The sequence below is a fragment of the Peromyscus maniculatus genome, chromosome 18 (assembly GCF_049852395.1).
Source record: "Peromyscus maniculatus bairdii isolate BWxNUB_F1_BW_parent chromosome 18, HU_Pman_BW_mat_3.1, whole genome shotgun sequence".
Lineage (NCBI taxonomy): Eukaryota > Metazoa > Chordata > Mammalia > Rodentia > Cricetidae > Peromyscus > Peromyscus maniculatus.
In genome coordinates, this window is record NC_134869.1 from 20,047,027 (window position 1) to 20,065,350 (window position 18,324).

At 40.0% G+C, this 18,324-nt stretch overlaps 1 protein-coding gene across 4 annotated transcripts in view; it reads left to right on the top strand.

The window, feature by feature from the left end:
• The window catches only part of Cep83 (centrosomal protein 83), a 113,586-nt gene that overhangs the window by 73,050 nt on the left and 22,212 nt on the right, over positions 1-18,324 (top strand). For 2 of the 4 annotated variants that reach the window (XM_076554652.1, XM_076554650.1), the window contains exons 8-12: positions 3,376-3,490; positions 4,811-4,982; positions 5,090-5,239; positions 15,838-15,913; positions 17,607-17,764. In XM_076554652.1, the coding sequence (XP_076410767.1) occupies positions 3,376-3,490; positions 4,811-4,982; positions 5,090-5,239; positions 15,838-15,913; positions 17,607-17,764 (671 nt within the window). The remainder of the gene's footprint in view (positions 1-3,375; positions 3,491-4,810; positions 4,983-5,089; positions 5,240-15,837; positions 15,914-17,606; positions 17,765-18,324) is intronic. The other 2 variants (XM_076554651.1, XM_076554653.1) reach the window with 1 other exon arrangement.

Consider the following 18,324-nt stretch of genomic DNA (forward strand, 5'->3'; position numbering starts at 1 on the left):
GAGTGGAGGACAAAGGTCATGGCCAGCTGTCTTCCTCGGTTGTTCTCCACCTTACTTCCTGAGACAGGGTCTTTCTTGCTAGCTAGCCATAGCTGGTTGGCTGGTCTGGCCGCCTGGGAAGGCCCAGGGAGGGTCTGCCTCTGCTGCCCTCGCTCTGGGATTACTTCCTGGCTTGCCGCCACACAGCTTTCAGTTTTAACAGGGGTCCTGGGGTCCACACTCAGGGCTTACACAGTTTACCCACTAAGCTTTTCATCACCCATTTTCATGTTTTTAATATTTCTTTTAGTATTTTTATATTTAAATATAAAATATATTTTAGAAATTTAACAATTACTAGTTATGTAAGTAAATCCATTCTTTTAAGATCATAGAAATATGGCACCAAAGAACAATTGAATCTCTATATATTATAAACAAGTAAATTCCTTGAGCATATGTAGTTTAACAGCATAAGTAAGCCTGTACCCGGCCCTGTTGAAATTGTTTCCTTTTCTCTCTCTCTCTCTCTCTCTCTCTCTCTGTGTGTGTGTGTGTGTGTGTGTGTGTGTGTGTGATACATTTTTCTGTGTATATGTGTACATGTGTGTAGAGCCCAAAGGTCGATATTAAGGTGTCTGTTGTCTATCATAGTTTATAATTAGTTTTTTAAAGATTTAAAATTCTTTAAAATTTTTCTGTGTATGGATGTTTTGCCTGCATGTATTTGTGGGCACAGCATGTGTACCTGATGCTTAGAGAGACCAGAAGAGGGCATCAGCTCTCTTGGGACTGGAGTGAGAGACAGTTGAGAACTGCCCTGTGAGTTCTGGGAACGGAGCCTGGTTCTTCACCACTGAGCTGCCTCTCCAGCCTCGTTTGTGGGATTTCTTTGTCTGAGACAGTCCTTCGCTGAACCTGGAGTTCAACTGACTGGGCCAGCCTGGCTGGGAGCCAGTGCCAGGGACCCGCTTGCTCTGTCTCCCGGGCACTGGGATGGAGGTGCCCCGTGCCATGCCCAGCTTTTCCCGTGGGTCCTTGGATCTGAACACGTGCCTCATGCTTGTGCTGCAGGCACCTTGCTGACGGATCCAGCTTCCCAGCCTAAAGAAAGTCCTCTTCATTTTAGCAAGTCTCAGGGTGAGAGTAATGTGAAAGGTTTTTATTTGTTAGTTTTTCTTGAGGTTACCATGAAATTAATCAATATCCTATGGACTTATCTTGAATTTGTCACCTCATCGAAAGCAGCTACAGTGTAGTTTAGTGAACTTCTGTGTCCTTCTCAGCCTTTTGCAATTAGTGAATAATAGCAACTTATAACTATGTCCCTGTAATCATATTTTAATGGTACATCTTCTCAGCATTTTAATGCATTTATAAGTTGTCCTTGAAATAATGGCATAGTAAGAGAATTTAGATATTACAACCCCAGCAGAAGGTTGCTCTTTTATATTTATATGTCATTTAGTGGTGCACAAATCGATTTGAAAGGGTCTGTTTATTGTGGACAGCAATGTAAACAGTAAAGTACTTGGTTTGTTGTTTCCTTGAGATGTGTATGTTCCGTGAAGCCGTTCCTTGCAATGTTTTCAATGTCTTTTGTAGACAAAACCTCCTGTAATAAGAAACTCGTGTCTGTGGTTCTTCCTTTTGGCGCTTGGACTGTTCCCGATTTGTGTCTTAACTGCCACCTTCATTTGCTATTGGGTTTTACTGGGCTCCACATAACTTAATCCTTTCCTGTCATCCACATCCTATGTTTAGCTTGTGTATGTTTGTAGTCGTCTACTCTAATTCTATAATTTTACACTTAGGTATAAATCAAATTACAGGTTTATCTCATCTTTATGTCTCTTGGTTAAGCCTAACGCCTTTGTAAATAATTTTAGAAGTTTGTGTAAAATGTTAATAGTGTGGATGATTGGAAAGACAGAACGTTTGTATTTACTGCGCCATTCCTGACTCCTAGAATTGTACCTGACACATAGTAAGTCAGTGAATATTGTTGGATGAAGGTATACTACTTATGAACTAGAATTATTTGCTAGGAATATTTAGACTAAAAATGATATGTGACAGATTAATTATGGGAAGTATTTGTTCGCATTCACCTGGGGCTTTAGAAGAAGCAGATTCTGTAATAAAGGATTTGTACCTATACCGTTCCTTCTACCTCACATGTATATACACATGCCAACACATTTAGTCTCCAAGTTCAATTGGTCCTTTTTTGGCCTCTTTTTATTATTATTATTATTATTATTATTATTATTATTATTATGCTGTGAATTGATTTCTTTGCTTTTATTTCTTAGCCTAGCTCATTTTAAATTAGAGTTAATTTTCTAAAAGTTAATTATTCTATCTTAAAAAGCTAGGCAACCATGTTCAATGGTGTGCTGTACAGTTTTATGTCAATTTAATATGAACTAAAGTCATCTGAGAGGAGGGAACCTCAGTTAAGAAAATGCCCTCATAAGATCAGCTGTAGGGCATTTTCTTAGTGACCAAAGGGGGAGGACCCAGCTCACTGTGGGTAGTGCCATCCCTGGGTTAGTGGTCCTGGGTTCTATAAAAAAGCAGGCTGAGCCAGCCAGTAAGCAGTACTCCTCCATGGCTGCCGCATCAGCTTCTGTCTCCAGGTTCCTGCCTTGTTTGAGTTTCTGTGTTGACTTTCTCGATGATGGACTGTCATGTAGAAGTGTAAGCCAAATAAACCCTTTCCTCCTTGGCCATGGGGTTTCATCATAGAAATGGTAACTCCAACTAAGACAATAATAACTCTCATTCCCTGCCATTCCTCCTTAGAGTTTATGCCTCCCTATGCTTTATTGTAAGGGATAGCTCTTTGTGTAAAGAGCAGATTGTGTGATGTTATTTCTGATTAACACTTTATATGCTGTTCCTACTACCTAAAATGCCTTTTTTTTTGCCACCTTTTTGTTCTGTTATGAAATTAGATCCAGCCAAGTAGCCTTGGGGTCTGAACTTACAGAGATCTGCCTACCTCTGCCTCCTGAATATTGATTATGATTAAAGGCATGTACCACCATGCCCAGCTGTTTCTTCCTTTTTAGAAGGAAGGTTTCAACACTTTCCCTCCTGAAATGTTCTGAATTGTCAGTGGATGTTATTTATATGCAGTTAAGATTTTTAAGGAAAGATTCAGCCCTGATGACTCCACCCAAGTATTTGTAAATGCATGCCTTAGTTCCATTAGGAAAAGATCACTTTTGTTTGGTATCTCTCTGCTGTTCTGAGCCTTGGGATACTTTCTCGGAAGGTATTTATACCCTGTACTACCAGATTATTTACTTATTTCCACCCATGCTCTTAGTATGTACTGAATGATAAGAAAATGACCCAATAATAATTTCAATTTCTAATGACCAACAGGTGAAAGAGCTCAAACATTCAAACAAACTAGAAATAACTGACATCAAACTGGAGGCAGCGAGAGCTAAGAGTGAGCTAGAAAGAGAAAGGAATAAGATTCAAAGTGAACTGGATGGTAATATATTTTCCCATGCTTTTCTCTATTCTTTTCAGGTCTAAATTCAAATTATTAAAACAAAGCAACCTGAGTTTTTTTCTAGATTCTCAGTCTTAATAGAATTTTCATATTACAGTTTATAGGGACTATTTTTATTTTGTTGAATGGTTTGTTTATTCTGTGATCTTTTTTAAATGACCTACCTTACATTTATATAATAGTTTTTGATTACTGTGTGAATTAAAAGTATTGAAAATGTGGGTTTGTTCTTTATGTGATTATAATTTTAAATGCTTATAGATCAGCTGGTCATTAGGCTAAAGGATATAAGGAAGTAAGTTCCAATCATAATTTTTTGTTTTGTTTTCAAGACAGGGTTTCTCTGTGTAGTTTTGGTTCTGGATCTCATTCTGTAGACCAGGCTGGCCTCGAACTCACAGAGATCTGCCTGCCTCTGCCCCCCGAATGCTGGGGTTAAAGGCGTGCACCACCACTGCCCGGCACCAACATAAGTTTTTGTTTGTTTTTGCTATAAATCCTAGGCTAATTATTGAATCCCCATTCAATATGTGCTTATTTTTGAGCTCCAGTTTAGTCTTAAACGTGTCCTCAAGACGTCTCAGAGGTTTCGGTTCTTTATACTTCAGCAACCTTCCCTCGGTTTATAACTGTGCTTGAGGTTACCTCCGTTGTTTCAGGTAGACTTTATTTTTATTAATAATTGTTTTGACTATTTCCATATATTTTCAGAGTTGAGAGTAAATTTTTTTAGTGTTAGAGTTTGGGATATATTGCAGTATTATGTTTTTAAAGGTTAAATATAAATTTGCTGTAGTTATTCATCTCAAACATTTATCACAAGATTTGAGATTTTTTTTTCAGTAAACTTGAAAGTTTCCTTATTGCTCATATTTTGTTAGAAATATAGCATATTTGCTAGAATCCTAGGTTTCTTTTTGAAGGGTTCAGTTTTCTTTGGGTTTGTTTGTTTGTTTGCTTTAATTTACTGTTATCAGCTTGTTTATGATACTATCCTGGGGCTCAAAACTCCTGTAAGAAGTCAAGTAAATAAGCCTCTTTGGGTATTGGTCTAAGCTGATCTCTACCTCCCAAGGTTCAGAAGAATAAATGTCTGTCTGGAAAGATTGTGTATTGTGTGCTTAGAAGTGACGACACGTTATCTCCACCTTGTTCCACTGCTGTCCGCAAAAGCTCTGATGAGCTGACACTCCGTGAGGACCTTGAAGAATACCTGTCCAAGAGACCTCTCAGATTCTTTTGTTTTACTGGGTTTCAGATGCTCGTTAATGGTAAACTTCATGTTAATATTGAATATAGTTTCTTTTTCTTCTGAAAATACACTAGGATTGCAGGCAGACAATGAAATTCTCAAGTCCACTGTCGAACACCACAAAGTACTCTTGGTGGAAAAAGATCGTGAATTAATCCGTAAAGTACAAGCTGCCAAGGAAGAAGGTTATCAGAAACTCGTGGTGTTACAGGATGAAAAGTAAGTCCTTAGTGCCTTGGTTTGTTTCCGTTTCTTGGTGAAAACATTGCATTCTCAGATCATCTTTATTGTAGTTCTCCTAACATGATTATCATCTGTTGTTTTAGGCTGGAACTTGAGAACAGATTATCAGACTTAGAGCGAATGAAAGTGGAACACGATGTCTGGAGGCAGTCGGAGAAGGATCAGTGTGAAGAGAAACTGCGGGCCTCGCAGATGGCCGAAGAGGCAGCCCGGAGGGAGCTGCAGAGTATTAGGTTAATTTGTGTTTTAAGATAGTTTGGGGGTGGCGCCATAGTGGGGTAAAAGTAGCACAGAAAACTCCTCTACCTTTTACCCCAAGTTCCACATAGTAACAGATTTCCTAACTGTGTTAGAGTAACAGCCGAAGTTAGGATAAATCAGTAGCTAGTCAGACAGTAAATAAGACCGATTCCCTTTATTTAGATTCTACCATTTCACTTGTTTCTTATCTTTAGTATACTATAAAATTATTGTTTCACTCTTAATAGTTAATCTTCGGCTCCCTTCACCGTATTTTGAGACTGTGTAAATATTCTCACTAAACATTCTACTAATTTTAGCATTCATTTACCATCCTTGCCTTTCAGTTGTTACTTGTGTTTTCCAGTTGTGATTTTTCTTATGTAGTTTTGACATTTCTTCTACATCTGTTATTTGGAATTCTGAAAAGAAGGGCCTTCCTTTTTGACAATGGCATTTTAATCACTGTAGACTAGTGGATTCTTACTTTCTTCTGTGAGTTGCACTATCTCAGCTTTGACTATTGGAAGCTCGTGCCACTTCCTGAGGATTTCCCCACTTTCTAGTAGGAATCATGTAGGAATCATGCCATCAGGAGTGTGGATTTCATCCTGCCTAGCTGTGCTCGTTGATACTTTGTAACTGGAGTTTTGATATTGTTGAAATCATCTGTGTTTTCCGATGGCCTTAGGCGACTCCCGTGAAAGGCAGAGAACTGCTGTGCTAGCCTTTGCTCTGGCTGGCCTTGGCCCAGGTCTTAACTAGCATTTCTTGGAGAGAGGTATGGTAAACAAATGTCAGTCTGGGTTGTCGGTTAGTACTAGGAGTGCCTTGCACTGAACTCCTTTCAGTGGCTTGCCTACTCTTTCCATGGTGAAAAGAGAATATCGAAATCTCTGCTGTTTTCGAACAGTGCCTCCCTTTAATTCTGTGAGGTTTTGCACATGTGGGTGGCCACAGTTTGACATTGGGCATTTTCTTCTGTCGCTGTCCACCATATCTTTTAAGATGAGGCTCTCCGTGAACTTGGAGCGTGGTGTTGAAGCCAGCCAGTCTGCCACTGAGCCCCACAATCCTCCTGTCTTTCCTCCTAGCACTGGAATTGCCAGAGTGTGCTGCCATGTACCCTGCTTTTTGTGTAGGTCTGGAGGATCTAAACTCAGGTCCTTGCGCTTGTACTGGACGGACGGACTTACCTACGCACCCTTCTCCTTAGCCCAGCTTTCTGTATTTTTTGGTCTAGTACTATCCAGCTGTTTGTCATTGTTATATATTCTTGGTGTGTTGACCTTTTCATTTTACAGTGTCCTTCATTTTTATTGTAACTTTATAAAGTTTAGTATGTTTTGTTTAGGTTTGGTATATTTGCCATGGCTCGCTCTGGTTACTGTCCACATGGGGTGTATTTTCCATGCTTTCCTTTACAGTTTATTTGTACTTTGGATTTATAGTGAATGCTTTGTAGGCATCATTTAGTTGAATCTTACTGTTTGCCCATTCTATCACTGGCTATCTTTTGATTGGCACATTTTTTTTTTTTATTATTTTTTTTTTGGTTTTTCGAGACAGGGTTTCTCTGTGTAGCTTTGCGCCTTTCCTGGAGCTCACTTGGTAGCCCAGGCTGGCCTCGAACTCACAGAGATCCGCCTGGCTCTGCCTCCCGAGTGCTGGGATTAAAGGCGTGCGCCACCAACGCCCGGCATTGATTGGCACATTTTATGTGTTTACATTTATAAAGTAATTACTACTTTTCTGTCTTTAAATTTCATTTCCCCCTTGTTCCCTTCAATACTTTCCTCTTTGTATTTAATTTTTTGCTTTTTTGCTTTCTTTTATTCTGCTCATCTGGTAGGAAGAGTGTTTACATTCTTTTCTTTTGATTGTATATCTTATAGCTATGGTTATCAAGGGATTTATATTCATATCTTTATGCTTCTAATACTTTTGTTTGAATTTATATCAGCTTAATTGCCAAGACATACACATTTCATTTCTGTCCACACCATTTTCTGTTGTTCATGTTACAAAATTACATATCTGTGCAGCATATGCCCCCAAACATGATGTTTCCCCCAGTGAATCAATTTCTTAAATTAACTAGAACAATTTGTGGAGTTGTAAGCTCAAGCTACAATAATACTAAATTTTTTAAACAAATTTTAAAATATCTTAATCTCTTAAGCCATTAGTAAGCAAGTTACAATAATAGTTTTTATAATTTCACATGGGTCTACTATTACTGTCTTTATTCTTTTTCATGTAGATTTGAGTTATTATTTAATAGGCTTTCCTTTTACCAAGTGGGCCACCCTTGAACATTTCTATTGCATAGGTCTTATGACTGCCAACTTCCTCACTGTTCTGTGGATTTTTTGTTTGTTTGTTTGGTTTTTTGTTTGTTTGTTTTTTGAGACAGGGTTTTCTCTGTGTAGCTTTGGATCCTTTCCTAGAACTCACTCTGTAGCCCAGGCTGGCCTCGAACTCACAGAGATCCACTTGCCTCTGCCTCCTGAGTGCTGGGATTAAAGGTGTGCGCCACCACTACCCTGCTGTAGAATTTTCTTTCACTCTAAAAACATTTTTAAATGAACTTTATTATACAATGTTTTAAATAAACATCTACAAGAATTGTTTTTTGCTGGATTCAGGATTTTTTAGTTGAAATTTTTTTTTAAAGTATATTAAATATATCCATCCACTGCTTTCTGGCCTCTTAAGGTTTTAAGTTTTTGTTTTTTAAGGTTTGTTTTTATTTTATGTTTTTGTCTGCATACACATCTGTGCATGTGTGCCTGGTGGATGTGAAGGTCAGAAGAAGGCTTTAGATCCCCTGGAGCTGGAGTTACGGGTAGTTGTGAGCTGCTGTGTGGGTGCTGGGAATTGAAACTGGGTCCTCTGGAAGAGCAGCTGATGTTATTAATTGCTGAGCCCTCTCCCCAGCCCTGCATCTACTTTTTTTTAAAAGATAAAATCTTTCTGTGTATATGTTGAACTCATGACCCTCTTGCCTCAGCCTCCTGAGTTCTAGGACTGTAGGCGTGCCTCAGAAACCCTAGCTATACATCTGCTTTTGAATGTCCTGATCTTTCATACCCGTCTCCCAAAAGTCGAACAAAAGTCAAATAAAAGGGTAGGCACTGGTTCTGAGAGTTCCCTAGAAATGATTTCAGCCAAAAAGGGAACAGTAACTACCTATTTCTTGCACCGTTTGGATCAGAAGCAATAGTAATCGAGGTACAGGGTTTCCATATTTGGGGGACAGATAGCATTTACCCACTCTGGTTTCTGGACTGAATGCACAGTCCTGCCTGGTGGTGTACAAAGCTACCTGAGACCTTGGCTGCTTCTGTTGGAAGAGGTGCAGTACAATCATTAACTGCTATTTACAGTTGGAGCCCTCCTCTGAAAGTTGCGGGTCTTCAGAAGGCTCTAGATTTTCAAGTAATTAGACTGATTTTATTAATGTATTTGCTGTCCAAATAAAGAGACATATTCATTAATTTAGCTTAGACAGTGTTTCTCAACCTATGGGTCACGACCCCTTTGACAAACCTCTAGCTCCAAAAAATATTTACATTACAATTCATAACGGCGAAATTACAGTTATGAAGTAGCAATGAAATAATCTTATGGTTGTGGGTCACCCACCATAAGGTCTCAGCATTAGGAAGCTTGAGAAGCACTGCCTTGGAACAGACTTTTTAACGCATGTGGCACGTTCACCCTGACTGACTCGGCCATCTTGGTGGCCCTTGAGTTCTTTGTTTTCCTTCTCTGAAGGAGTTAAAAATTTTTCTAAGTATTTAATCCTTGTTATGAATATATTTCCCTTTTGTTTTGGTCTCTAGCTGTTAATGTTTATAAGGACAATAAATTTTTATAGGTTAATTTATATTCTGTCTGCATCCCGATTTGAGTTAATTTTACTTTTAATTACTTCATGTAGGAGCAGACACGATTTTCCTTCTTTCCCGAGTCCTCGGCTCCGACCTGATGACCTAATGGCACTGGCAGGTGCCCAGTTCAGCGCTGAGTAGCAGTGTGGAGGGTCGGCCTCCTTGGTGCTCATTCTCTGCCCTGTGTTGGGTCCTCATGGATTACAAAGTTAGCGTTAGGAGCTAGAGAGACGGCATGGCAGTCAAGAGCACGAGTAGCTTTTGCAGAGGACCGGGGTCCAGTTCCATAACCATAACCGTCGGCAGCTCCAGTTCAGGGCATCCATGCCCTCTCCTGACTTCCTTGGGTACAGGCGTGCACATGATGCTTGTACATATGTGCAGGCAAAATTATTCACACACATAAAATAGATTAAAATTAAATAAATATAAAAACTCTCCTTTTTAAGATTTTGATTGGAATTATATTGACTTTATAGGTTAATTTAAGAATATTAATCCTTCCAATCCATGAATATCTCACATCACTCCTTTTTAAAGTAATTTTTCTACTACTGTCCCTGCACTATTTACCTCACTGTCTCCCTCATCTTTTCCAAAGTTTTATGCCTAGGTCTTTAATACTTTTACAAGTGGTGCTGTTTTCAATGTTGTGATTACTCACTGGTGCAGCAGAAATAGTTGACTTAACTGACCTTGAATCTTATGCCTGCTCAAATTTTTGAGTAGGAAAGAATATCCTTCCTCTTCTTGCTTCTCTTTTGTTGTTTTATTGTTGATTTTGAGTTTCATTGCATTGTGACTAGAGAATATTTGGACTTTATGCAGCACATTAATATTTCATTTGTTATCTACTATGTCAAGGGCAGTACTAGGGTAAGGCAAGAGAAACACCCCCAGGGTGTGAACTTTAAAGAGAAAAAGAATGTTTATTTTATCCCTGTGAGTGTCCGCCTGCTGGTATGTATACCATGTATGTGCCCGGAGCCCTCAGAGCTCAGAAGAGTGTGTTATATACCATGGAACTGGAGTTACAGGTGGTTGTGAGCCACCATGTGGGTGCTGGGAATCGAATGTGGGTTCTCTGCAAGAGCCGCAAATTCTCTTGACCACTTGGCCAGCTTTCCAGCCGTACCATTTACCTTTGTAGGCTGATTCTGACATTTGCATTAGCCTCAGAGTGACTGTCTCAAAATTTGCATAGAATGGTCACCTCATTTGTCTCATGCCTGTAGTGTATGATCCGTTTTTGTGGGTCTGATAAGCTGAAGTTAAGTGAGTTCAGTTGCTCTTCAACCCATGTGGGTTACACTGTCATCAGCCCTACCGAAGTTGAAAATGTATTTACCACTACTGCCTGACTTCATCGTACCATCCCAGTGTACTGTAAAATGTCAGTTATTTGCCTTCGTCAACACATCGCTGGCTGGCCAGTCCTGGCTGCCACTGGCTGGTTTTGTGAGAGCATGCTATACTGTATATTGCTAGCCTGGTGAAAGATCAAAATCCGACATTTGAGGGGCAGTTTCTGCCGAATACATACAACCTTCACATTATAAAGGTGAACCATTACAAGTCAGGTAACATTTGATACATTTATGTGTTTGTGTGCTGTGTGTACACACACATACACACACACACACAGCCATTAAGATTTGCCTTAGGAAATTTAACTTTTCTATATACTTCTTATTTTTGTTCATTTGATGTTTCTGTATGAAATAATTAATATTAAAGTCTCATTATGAGTGTTTCTGCCTATGCTTGTAGTTTTGCTTCATAAAGGTGGTTGCTATGCAGTTGGGAATATACTTGTAAGTTATGTTCTGATGATCGGTTGTGGGTCTTTTGCATTACACGGTGCCCCTTTTTGGTTACTCACTTTTTTACGTGACTCTACATTATCTGATATCATTATTCTACATGTTCATACTGCTCCAACACATTTTCTCCGACACATTTTTGTCTCCTTCCTAAATTTTCTGCATTACTTGCTTTTTGTAAAATGTGTTTTCTGTTTACACCATATAGGCGTATAGTCTAGCATTGCTAATGAACAAAGTATAAGTTGTGGTGTTTTTCCTCGTTTTAATGGGTGAGTTATGTTTATCTGCAGTCTTGCAGACGGGAACATGACGGATGGGTTGCTAGAAGTTGGTATTCCACCACTACCCCTTTCACTTAGAGTTGTTTTGAGGTTTGGTATTTTCTATTAACACTAAGGGTGTGGTTTTGTGTGGCTTTGTTACTTTCTGAATTATTCTCGCAGAAAGCATTCATAATACAGTGCTAGAGCATCTGCCCTTCAGTACCTGCAGATCTGTACATTTGCTTTCTCAATTAAAAAAAAACCCTAAATCTTAGTGACTTATAAAAATTAAAGATAAATGACTTAAAATCAAAGAGGTTGTAGACTGTGCTTTGAGGCAAGCTTCTTAGTCCACATTAGTAATGAAAGAACTGCTCTTCAGGATCTTTCACCCTGTTGGTGGCTCAGCCGGTCTTGCCCATCTTTTCTTTGAGGTAGATATTTACGTAACTGTTCCGGACAGTCTTTGTGAGACTTTCTGTCTCTGCCCTCCCAGGGAAGTGCCCATCTGTTATTTTATTGTGTCCTGGTCTCAGTTTGGCCTTTAGAAGGTTTTCTGTTTGAATTTGAGCGTACTTTGACGGCTTAGAGCTTCTGCAGCCATAGTGATAAAATGTCCAGCGTCCTGTCATTACTTAAAGACTACAGTAATAAACTTGATTCATAGCTTTTGTTTTGTTTTGTTTGGGAGCATTTAATAAAATACAGAACAGTTTTCGTTTTTAACTTGTCTATAATATAAATCATTTCTATTTCATTAGTCACTTTTGAGAATTTGTTTTTTATCCTTCTTGAGTTTCTCCAGATTATTTATAATATGTGATTGGGCCCATAAGATGTCCATAAAATGAGGACACCTTAACCATAGACAATCTGACGGAGTACTTCTTAAGATTTATAGTTTTCCATGTTTGGGTTGTTACATAATTATGTCACTTATTTACTGTTTTATAAATTTAGTCATGTCAGTCACCTGTTTATTTTTCACTAAAATAACTATAATTGTAACTTCCATTTAGTAGAGTCTGTGGTAGATCAGAGACAATCTGGGGCTTAAAAAAATGAGTCCTGACAGGAAAAAATGTAAATATTGAAAAATAGTCCATTATTTACAAATTATGCTATATGATAAGTAGCTGATCTTCTAGACATTACTGCAAGCTTGAGAGTTGCTTTCAGTTACTGTGTTCTAGTGTTTGTTTTCACCACTAACCTGTCACAGTGCAAAGAATAATATTTTAGGAAGTATTCCTCCTGGCAGAGGTGATGGTTCGGTGGGTGACGCACTTGATGCACCATCATGAGGACTTGAGTTCGGAACCCACGTAAAAGGCCAGGCACGGCAGTGCACACCTGGAATGCCAGCACTGGAAGGCAGAGGCCGGTGGCTCCAGGTACTGGCTGGCCGGTCAGTCTAGCCAGAACAGCAAGTTTAGGTTCGGGGAGAGACCCTGCCTCAAAAAATGAAGTGGAGAAGCCTTTGAAGAAGACGGCCCATGTCAGTGTCTGACCTCCACGTGTGTGTACAGACAAGTGCATGTCTGTGTGTGCTTGAATGTTGCGGGCGAGTGCGCATGTGTGCACGCCCCCCCCCCCCCATTTTGTATTTGAGAAAGCCTCTGTACTAATTTTATTCAGCTTGTGAAGTTACCTGTAAAATTAATTAACCATGTACAAATTATAGGAGGTTAGGTGTGAGTCAGCTTGCCTTAACAACAGTGGTCATGGCTGTAGGAAGGACAGGGTTTATACTCTTTGTTTTCTTGGACGCCTGGATGGACAGCTCAGCTATGAGCAGATAGAAGTCACTTCTTTCTTTCCTCCCATTCTCCTTGTTGGCTTTACTTTCTTCTGCTGTCTCTGTGAGGCAAGTGCATGTGTTGAAACGAAAGGAGAACAGTTACTTGTCAGTTCAGGTTAGAAAAATCTAGACAGTGGTTTGGGTCTGGTTCACATGTCTGTCTCTGGGCCTATCGGTATGTCAAGGGGAATGAGGCACTCTGGGTAAGCTAGGATATGTGTGATAGAGAGGAGGAAGTGTATTCTGATATCAGAGGTGAAGAGAAGAAATTAAAGCACTAATTGTCCAAGTGAGGAGGCTTAAACATTTAAGATATCACCTGTAGTGTGATACCTTTTAAACTAATGTATCTTTTGCATAACTTAAAGTCATCTCCATTTTTATATCATTGCTTTAGGTTTGCTTGTTTATTTGGCTGCCCACAGGTAGATACTGACCCTTTTTAAACATCATTTAATACAGCCTCATTTCCATTTGTATCTTGAGAAGACTTGTTTGCTGTGTATCATCTTAGGAAGCACTAGACTTAGTACTGGACATTTAAACCAGTTCCTTTACAATTTGGGCTGCCGAGTAAGGGACAGAAGTGAGCGTCTAGTAGCATTTGAAGGGCGCAGAGATTCCTGTCAGTTATTACATGATTCTCTAGCAATGTTCTGCTTCAGTGCCCTTGTACCTTTTCAAGAAATTCCCTTTTGGTAAACAATGGCCAGTCCGTCTTAAGTGCTTAAGAGGCAGAACACTTGCTTTCAGAAAGTCGGTGTTGAGGACACTGTTCTGAAGAGACTTGTTCTAGGAATTTCTGATACTAGAGAAACCACCAAGAGCTCCCCTTGCTTGTCTTATTATTTTCTTTCCCTTGGTAATGGACATAGACATTATGTGAAGGCAAGATCCTTTGCCACTGAATATGGTATTACCGATCACATGTAACTATTTAAATCTGAGGCTCAGTTAATTAAAATTTTAAATTAAAATGACATTTCCTCAGTCATACTGTCAAAAGCACTCAGTAGCACCATGAAGCTAGTGCCTTTTCAAATCGAAACTTTGAGATAATAATTTCCATCACCTGATAACACTCCAACAGCACTATCTGATAAGAAGCTGAGAGTGGGGCCTGTCTGTATTTATCATGTTTCCACAACAGTTAGAAGTGGGCTCCGCATTTACAGTCAGCTGCTCTGTCTACATCTGTTGGATGTCCAAATAGCATAGCAGCTGCATGAATAGAGAGCCCAGACTCGGACCATGGCCGTTGATGGGAGCACAGTGCAGGGATTTGAGGCAGCCATCTTACTGGTGTTCCGTCATTTTCAGTTAAGCTTTTCTCCAGCCGCATTCTCTGTTGTGACCTGACCCTCGACCCACTTCCTGTCTCTACCTCCATGATCATATTTAAAGGATAATTATAGTTTACCATTCCTCAGCTTGACTGATCCTTCACTTCCTCATCTCACCACCTACTTCATAAAGTTCTCCCCCCTCCCCTGTCTCCTTCATCTCCTCTCCCCCTCCTTCCATCCCCCTCGGTTCCCCTTGCCGCCCCCACCCCGCCCTCCCTCCTGCTGGGAGTCAAGCCTTAGTTCTTCCACTACCACACTGTAGGTAGCATCTTGTTCTGTTACCATAAAATATTGTGCGATTCAGCGTTTCCTTTTAAAGCCTCTAGTGGATTCTGAGAGGGCATACACCCTCCCACCCCTTTAGGTGGAAACGAATCCTTCTATCCCTCAAGGAGAATGGCAATGGTAAGCTCCTCTTGTTTCAGATCTTCATCTGACCAAGTTTGGTTAAAATGGTTTTCCCCTTGATATTTGGTACATCTAATTCATCTCCATTCTTTTTCCTTTTCCAGTTATTTCCTACTAGGTAATCTTTTAACAGTCATGGAGTCTTGATACCTTGCTCACACTGCCCCTCTTTCCTGTCCCTTGCCATCAGTCATCCATATTGATGAACTATTCCTGTTTAGCTGTGTAGCATATGGTATCCTCACTCAGGCATTTTTAAATCTGTTTTATTGTCCCGTATACCCGTCCATGCCCAGGGCTTGTCATCTCTCAGAACCGCTCCCCTCCAAGATGGGACTCTCTTCTTTTCTTTAGTTGTTTTCCGCTCCCTGGAGACCCTGAAACTGGTAGCCCTGTGCTTCTCTCCCTTCTCATCTGCCAATTTGCCTTTTGTCCTGGTTGGCTCTTTTCTCTACTTGGTACAAACTGGAGTCATTTGAGAAGAGGGACTTGAGCTCCCACACTTGTCCATCCCCACACTGCTGTGGTGTGTGCACATACTCAAATTTAAAAAGTGAAATAAAATTGTGAAGAACAAGGAGAAGCATGGCTGAATCTTCCCTTTAGACTTGCAGTAGTTCTCACCTTCCTAAGGCTGCGACCCTTTAAACACTTCCTCATGGTGTGATGCCCCCCCTCCACCGTAAAATTGCTACTCCATAATGTGATTTTGCTAGTGTTATGAATTGTAAGTATCTAATTTGCAGGGTAGCTGATGTACGACCCCCAAGTGCTACTGTTATGAATCGTAATGTAAATATCTGATATGCGACCCCCAGATTGAGAACCACTGCTTCCGAGCTACTGTTTCTGGCATGTATGTGCTGACATCTAAGAAGCAGTGTCCCTCTGTATTCGTCATAGACAGCCATGTAGCTCCTGGGAGTCGAGATATTTGGACTCTGGGTACAGGGCAGTGCTTGTTGTCAGCCAGCCATTCAGTACAATGACGTCCAGTCCAGGGAAAGAATGAATTATGGATTCATCATCTTTTGTTGGTTGTGGTTTTTAGGTTAAAACTTCAACAACAAGTTGTGAATACTGAAAAAGCAGAGAAAGAAAAACTTGAAAATGCTGAGCTGAAACAGGTGTGATTATAATATACATTTGCTTTTGTTTTGTTGAATGCTCCTTTTAAGTCTGTTTTATGTAGTTACTGCAATTAATCATAATCAGGACTTTGAAATCTGATCACCATAATTGATAATGTACTGATGAAGCTGTTACATAAAGATACAATGTTTCCGTTTTCTGCTTTAATTTAGTAGACTTGTTTTACTTTAGCTGTTTATCCTAATATATTGGTATGCCGTGGCCTGTGACAGATTTTTTAAGTTATTGTTAAAATGACAATATTTTGACATCCTGTATTTTAAAATTAGATAGAAATATTCAGGTTTTAAGTTATGAATTAATTTTATGTTCTGTGATGTGTTAATGGGTCGTTTTGTTTTCTTGCTGCATCTGTATAAAATTTATGGGAAGAAATTTGTATTTTAATTAAGGGAAATATTTATACAATGTTGGGTAAAATGCATAAGATTATTTGTTTCTGAATTCTGGGTTTTTTTTTCCTTGAAGTATTTCTATTCTCTTAGATTATGAGTAGTGAGGATCCATGTAAAATTTTTGCACACAGCTGATACTACTCTGCACGTGCAGTTCTGGGTTCCTAATTGAGAGAAAACAGTGCTTACATGTCAGCCGGCGTCGCTGGCATGTGCAGTTCTGGGGCCTTACCCTGCAGGGCACAATGTTTTATTCTCTGAGAGGCATGGATATAATGCTTAGACATTGGAATGTCTGCCATCCTATGGGTCTAGAGGGTTGCTTAGTTAAAAAGTTGCAATAATAGAGTTAATACTTTCCACCTCAGTTTAAAAAAAAAAAAGAGTTCTACATGAGGAAATTTATTCTAAAATAGCAATTTGAGACATACCATATTCCATGTTACTGTATTCTAGTAATCCTCCACGTGCACGTATAATCTTATGTGGCTTTTATACTGTCGGCCATATAATGGGGTTATTTCCCACTTTACCAAGAATCTTGCTTCTTGTTGGGGTGGTGCTACTTGCCTGTAATGCACTTGGGAGGCTGAAGCAGGAGAATCATGAGTTTGAGGCCTGCCTGGACTGTGTGGCAAGACCTTGTTTCTATTGACTCGTGAACCTTATGATGGTGTTTTGGTTTTGGTGACGGTAGGGACCAAATTCATGCTTGTGTGCACATTAACTAGACAAGTGTGCTCTACTGCTGAGCCGCATCCTAGGCCGAGGGTGGGTTCTTTGGGTTCCTGTCTCTTGGTTCTGTCAACTCTGAAAGGTCTCTCAGAGAACGGCTAACGAGAAGTTGAACTGAAAGAAAAATGAAGACGTTTATTAGTTGATAAAATAAAAATGGTTCATGAAGGATGGAGATTATAGTTGTCCCCAGTGAGGTCTGTTTAATCACAATACAACTGTTGAGGTCTTTCTGGCCAGCCAGTCTATAACTGGAACATACCATAGGGAACCGTGTGCTTCCACATGCAGGTAGAGGGGATGGAGTTGGGTACATGTGCTGGAGAATGGCCCCGGAGCAGGGCTCTCACCTCCTAATGGTATTGAAAGGCTTTGGTTATAGTGAGAAACGACTCCAGCCCTCTTTATCTGTTATCTCACTGGGCATCCCTGTGGGCCCTGCCAGCTGGGAGAGACATTCCTGAGGGGAGGGACTCTGCTTCTCACATACCCTGATGCCTGTCTTAGTGTCTTTCTGCTTCTCTTTTTGTCTTTTAAGCAAATCAGTCATTTGCAGATCCAGGTGACCTCGCTGACACAGTCAGAGAATGACCTGCTGAATTCAAACCAAATGCTGAAGGACACGGTGGAGAGATTAAAACAGGAATGCCGGCATTTACGAAGCCAAGCTGACAAAGTGCAGCTGGAAGTTGAAAAGTAGAGTGTGCTCTTCATTATGTACAAACTGTTTTCTTTCTGCTGTATAAAGTATATTTTATTGATATTGAAACATGAACGTATTTTTAGGGGGTGTACTTTCTCCTTCTAGAAAATGAACTTTTACTCCTAAATTGCTTTTAAAAGTTTTAGGCATGGATGAAAAACCTTTATTCATACCAGAACACGTTTTCCCAAATTTGTTCTGAATGCCAGAGAACAGAATGATTTAGTTGTGAGGTTGTGTTCTCTCTCTCTCTCTCTCTGTCTCTCTCTCTCTCTCTCTCTCTCTCTCTCTCTCTCTCTCTCTCTCTCTCTCTCTCTCTGTGTGTGTGTGTGTGTTACATAAGCACACAGACTTCCTAGAACTACCCTTTTGTATTTCTCTTTTGTGAAGTTATTTACTTATTTATATTCTTTTCACCTTGAAATTTACTAGTAGTAGACAGGAAAATGTGCTGCTCAGGATTTTTTTTTTTTGGGGGGGGGGTTTCGAGACAGGGTTTCTCTGTGTAGCTTTGCGCCTTTCCTGGAACTCACTTGGTAGCCCAGGCTGGCCT